Source organism: Sardina pilchardus, chromosome 1 (genome assembly GCF_963854185.1).
Source record: "Sardina pilchardus chromosome 1, fSarPil1.1, whole genome shotgun sequence".
NCBI lineage: Eukaryota > Metazoa > Chordata > Actinopteri > Clupeiformes > Clupeidae > Sardina > Sardina pilchardus.
The window spans coordinates 7,803,641-7,808,640 of NC_084994.1; the positions used below are offsets into that span (position 1 = coordinate 7,803,641).

Consider the following 5,000-nt stretch of genomic DNA (forward strand, 5'->3'; position numbering starts at 1 on the left):
GGTGCATTGCAAGTTAACCTTTCCATAGGTGTAAGGTGCATTGCAAGTTAACCTTTCCATAGGTGTCAGGTGCATTGTAAGTTAACCTTTCCATAGGTGTAAGGTGCATTGTAAGTTAACCTTAATTTGTTGTTAACACGCCCATCTAATTTACACTATATTTCCAAAAGTATTGGGTCACTTGCCTTGACTCGCAAATTAATTCATGAGACATCCCATTCTTAATCCATAGGGTTCATTTTGACGTCGGTCCACCCTTTGCCTGCTGTGTCTGGGAAGACTGCATGTAGCCAGGTTGTGTGTGTGTATGTGTGTGTGTGTGTGTGTGTGTGTGTGTGCGTGTCTGTGTGTCATGCTGACCTTGTTAACCATTGTAAAGATGTTTTATCTAAATATTGGTCTCCTCTCCCCTATAACCAGACCACAGACACACAGGTCAGTGTCTCCAGTGCCCAGCTGTGTGTCTATGAAGAGTGACAAGTCCATGCAGGAGCCTCTCAAGTTCAGCAGTGGGGCACCACAGTCAAGTCCAGAGTGAGTTGTACACATTACATGTAGTGGCAAAATTTAGTTGCAGTATGTCCTTACTGCATGTGTGCCATAAAAATTATTTCTGACTCATATCCACGTACAGTAATTTCCATCATTATCCACATTCATGCCACAGCTTACTCACGACCAGTTGACCGTTGATGCCTTTTATTCAGTCGACAGTCTTCAGTTATCACTCATTTCAATTTCCACTTCAACAGGACTATTAAACAACTCTCTTATAGAACAACAGTGCAGCATAGGACTCCAGACTGACCAAATGGTCATATTTTGTGACCAAAATTTGAGAGTGTGCGACTAAATTTTACTTCATATCAAAGGACGCTAGGGAACATGGGAACATAGGACCCCATAGGTACAGTAAGATACAGTGATTTTAGATACAGTGAGTGTGTACATTTTAGATACAGTGAGTGTGTAACATCAGGGCTCCAGACTGTGACCAAATGGTTGCATTTTGTGACCAAAATTTGAGAGTGTGCGAGAGTCCTAGAAATAATGAGCGCATGTAAACATCTGTGAGAAGGAGACATACATATCACAATCTGCTACAGTGTGTCTGAATAATGAGCAAGCAAATAATTCACTTGTTCTTCCGACTTGCAGCTAGTGTGCTTATGAGTCTACAGTATCACAGTCGGATGCTAATTCATGAAAAAAGCTGTTGAGGTGGATTTATATGATTGGAACTGTGTCTGAAATGTTGCTGAGCTTACCAAAATGGCGCCCTGTCCTGTACTTCATTCTTTTGACGCAACTGATCCATCTTGCTCTGTTCTAGAATCTTTGGTCTACAGTATCACAGTCGGATGCTAACTCATGGAGGCAGCGTGCACCTCAGAGTGATGCAGGCAGCGTAGGCATGCAGCGCACATTTGTAGCCTACAAACGGTGTTTTTCAGTGTTTCGTTGTTTTATTGGCTACCCGCCAATGTGGCAGGTAGGTTGAAAGTTTCACCCGCCAATCACAAAAGTTACCCGCATTTGGCTAGTTGGCGGGTGCCAATTTCATGCCCTGCCTACAAGCATTAGCTGATGTAGTGCTATCAAACAAGCACACAGATCGCTGGCAGTTCGCACAAGACCCGACAAAACCCAACGCGATTTCAATCTCTAACTTTATCATAGTTCCAATGCAATGTCAATTTGCTGGCAACGGTAAAATATTTTGCTTAAATTAGCCATATTGCTTGCAGGACAGGGCTAAGCCCGTCAGCCCTTTCTGATGAGCTTCCCTTCACCAAAAAATGTATATAGAATATAGCGTTCAGGGATTCAGGGAGACGTGTGTGTGTGTGTGTGTGTGTGTGTGTGTGTGTGTGTGTGTGTGATGATTAGTCAATGTGGTGATGGAAGTTGTTCTCTGCTTGTTCTCTAGAGTAAGATCTGCTCCTGAGGAGGGGGGTGCTGCCTCTAACACCAGTCTCTCTAAGGAACAGATCACCAGTCATGGAGCTATCAGGTTAGGAGTCTGTGTGGGGTGCCTGGTGGGTGTGTGTGTGTGGGGGGGGGGGGGTTGGTAATGGAAGTTCATGGAAGTTCCCTGGTTCATGGAAGTGCAGTGTGTGTGTGTGTGTGTGTGTGTGTGTGTGTGTGTGTGTGTGTGTGTTTTGAATGGTCTTTGATTATGCTTTCACACACAGATATCAGCAGATCCACAAATCCCACCTGCAGAAGAAGTTTAAGTGTCTGATTGAGGGAATCCCACAGCAGGGAGACACCAGACTCCTCCATGAGATCTACACAGACCTCTACATCACACAGGGGGGAAGAGGAGAGGTCAATGATGAACATGAGGTCAGACAGATAGAGAGAGCATCCTGGAGAGAAGCAGCACGAGAGAAACCAATAAAATGCAGTGACATATTTAAACCTGTATCTGACGAAGACAAACCCTTCAGAACAGTGCTGACAAAGGGAGTGGCCGGCATTGGAAAAACTGTCTCAGTGCAGAAGTTCATTCTAGACTGGGCTGAAGGAACAGCCAATCTAGATGTCCACTTCATATTTCCTCTTCCTTTCCGAGAGCTGAACCTGATGAAAGAGAGGAAACTCAGTCTGGTGGGTCTTATTCAGCACTTCTTCCCAGAAATCAAAGATCCCAGAGTCTTCTCCAGTTCAGAGCACAGAGTCATGTTCATCTTTGATGGTCTGGATGAGTTTCGACTTCCTCTACATTTCCACTCCAACCCGACCTGTTGTGATGTGACAGCACCAGCCTCAGTGGACGTGCTGCTGACAAACCTCATCAGGGGGAATCTGCTTCCCTCTGCTCTCCTCTGGATCACCACCCGACCAGCAGCAGCCAATCAGATCCCTGCTGAGTGTGTGAGCCAAGTGACAGAAATAAGAGGATTAAATGACCCACAGAAAGATGAGTACTTTAGGAAGAGAATCAGTGATTGGAACCTGGCCAACAGGACCATCACACACCTGAAGTCTTCCAGGAGCCTCTACATCATGTGCCACATTCCAGTCTTCTGCTGGATTTCAGCCACTGTCGTAGAAAAAACATCAAAAGAATCAGACAATGTAGAAATGCCAAGGACTCTTTCTCAAATGTACACACACTTCCTGGTCATTCAAACAAGCATTAAACATGTCAAGTACACAGAGAGAAAAGAGACAGATGAAGAGGTGATTTTCAAACTGGGTAAACTGGCTTTCCATCAGCTGGAGAAAGGCAATCTAATATTCTATGATAAAGACTTGAGAGAGAGTGGCATTGATGTCACAGAAGCATCAGTGTACTCAGGAGTGTGTACTCAGATCTTCAGAGAGGAGTTTGGGAAGGTGTTCAGCTTTGTGCATCGGAGCATCCAGGAGTTTCTTGCAGCTCTGTATGTATTCCTCTGCTTCAGCAAAAGACAGAGAAACATGCCTGACAAACATCAAACCTCTCAGCTCTCTGCTCTGTTCACAGCTGCAACACTTCATGACTTACATAAGACTGCAGTGGACCAGGCTTTACAGTGTGAGAATGGACACCTGGACCTTTTCGTCCGCTTCCTTCTGGGCCTCTCACTGGAGTCCAATCAGAATCTCTTAAAGGACCTACTGCCACAGAACAGAAACCAATTGTATACATGTAGCTCAGAGCAAACAGTCCAGTATGTCAAACAGAAGATCAGAGATCAGAGTAGCTCAGACAGAAGGATCAACCTGTTCTACTGTCTGAATGAGCTGAATCACCATGCTGTAGTGGAGGAGAAAAGCAGCTCAGATACTCTGCATGTAGACATGCTCTTACCAGGAGAGTGGGCAACTAAGACATTTGAGTTTAAGATGTCAGAAGAGCAGCTGGCTGAGTTTGACCTGCAGAAGTACATGAAGACACCAGAGGAAGATCAGACTGAACTCCTCAGTCCAGATGAAGTTCTTCAGAAGCTGCTGCCAGCAGTCACAACATCCACATCTGCTAAGTAAGTAACAATGTGTGTGTGTGTGTGTGTGTGTCTGTGTGTGTGTGTGTGTGTGTGTGTGTGTGTGTGTGTGTGTGTGTGTGTGTGTGTGTGTGTGTGTGTGTGTGTGTGTGTGTGTGTGTGTGTGTGTGTGTGTGTGTGATATTAGTTGTGGTAGTGGAGTGGTGTTGGAGATTCAGATTTTGAAAGGTCCTGCTAAGATGTTACACACTAGCCGTTAGCCGTTTTCAGACGGACGTGTATTTCCGCAATGTTCACTGACTTTTAACGCTAGGCTTTTTTCTGTTGTGCTGTCTGAATTCATATGTCCGTATATCTACTACTGGAACTTTTCCTGCTGCTGACCTGGTCATTTTGCCGTAATGTTGCCGCCACAGCTGCTATGTGAATCCAGTCGCGGAAAAATTCTGCACCTGTCAGTGATGATCGAGGGAGGTATTGCGTGTATTTAAAGCACCCTAATGCCACTGAACAGTAGCATTAAATTCGCTTAAAAACGATGCGCATCAAAAGTTAGTGCGACAAATGTGATGGAAAATGGCTTATATCGCTCTAACCTCGGTTTTGTTGTGATAAGTTCATTCGCTCGCCAGAGGTGGTTTAAGGAGAGTTAAATCGATATAAATGTGATGGAAAAGGTTTGTAGCGATATAAGTTAGTGACGCCTGCTCAGAATGTTCACAAAGTCGGCGCAAAAACTTGAGTTCTGTCTCGCGCATACAAAGATGTTGACCTCACAATGGTGTACCCGGGTGTACCACTCACTACCTTTGATTAATTCGCTAGAAGTGTTCCATTCGCTACAACTGTTGATGGAAAACCATCTAGCGCAGTAGAAATATGCGCATTAACAGGGCTCTGATGACATCATTTTGATTCGCTAGAATTGTTCTTCTAAATGGAAAACCGTCTTGGCGCTTCTTATGTCGCTAAAACATAATTCGCTTTAAGAGTTAATGCGCTTGAAAATCTGAAAAAGGACTAGTGTTGCATCTGTCTAACACACTGCTGGCCTCCTCCATGCAC

At 44.7% G+C, this 5,000-nt stretch overlaps 1 protein-coding gene across 1 annotated transcript in view; it reads left to right on the forward strand.

The window, feature by feature from the left end:
* The first annotated feature begins 3,334 nt into the window (after positions 1-3,334).
* Positions 3,335-5,000, forward strand: part of LOC134095169 (NACHT, LRR and PYD domains-containing protein 3-like) — a 5,092-nt gene continuing 3,426 nt past the window's right edge. The window contains exon 1 of the mRNA XM_062548601.1: positions 3,335-3,974. Coding sequence (XP_062404585.1) covers positions 3,430-3,974 — 545 coding nt within the window. The 5' untranslated portion in view covers positions 3,335-3,429. The remainder of the gene's footprint in view (positions 3,975-5,000) is intronic.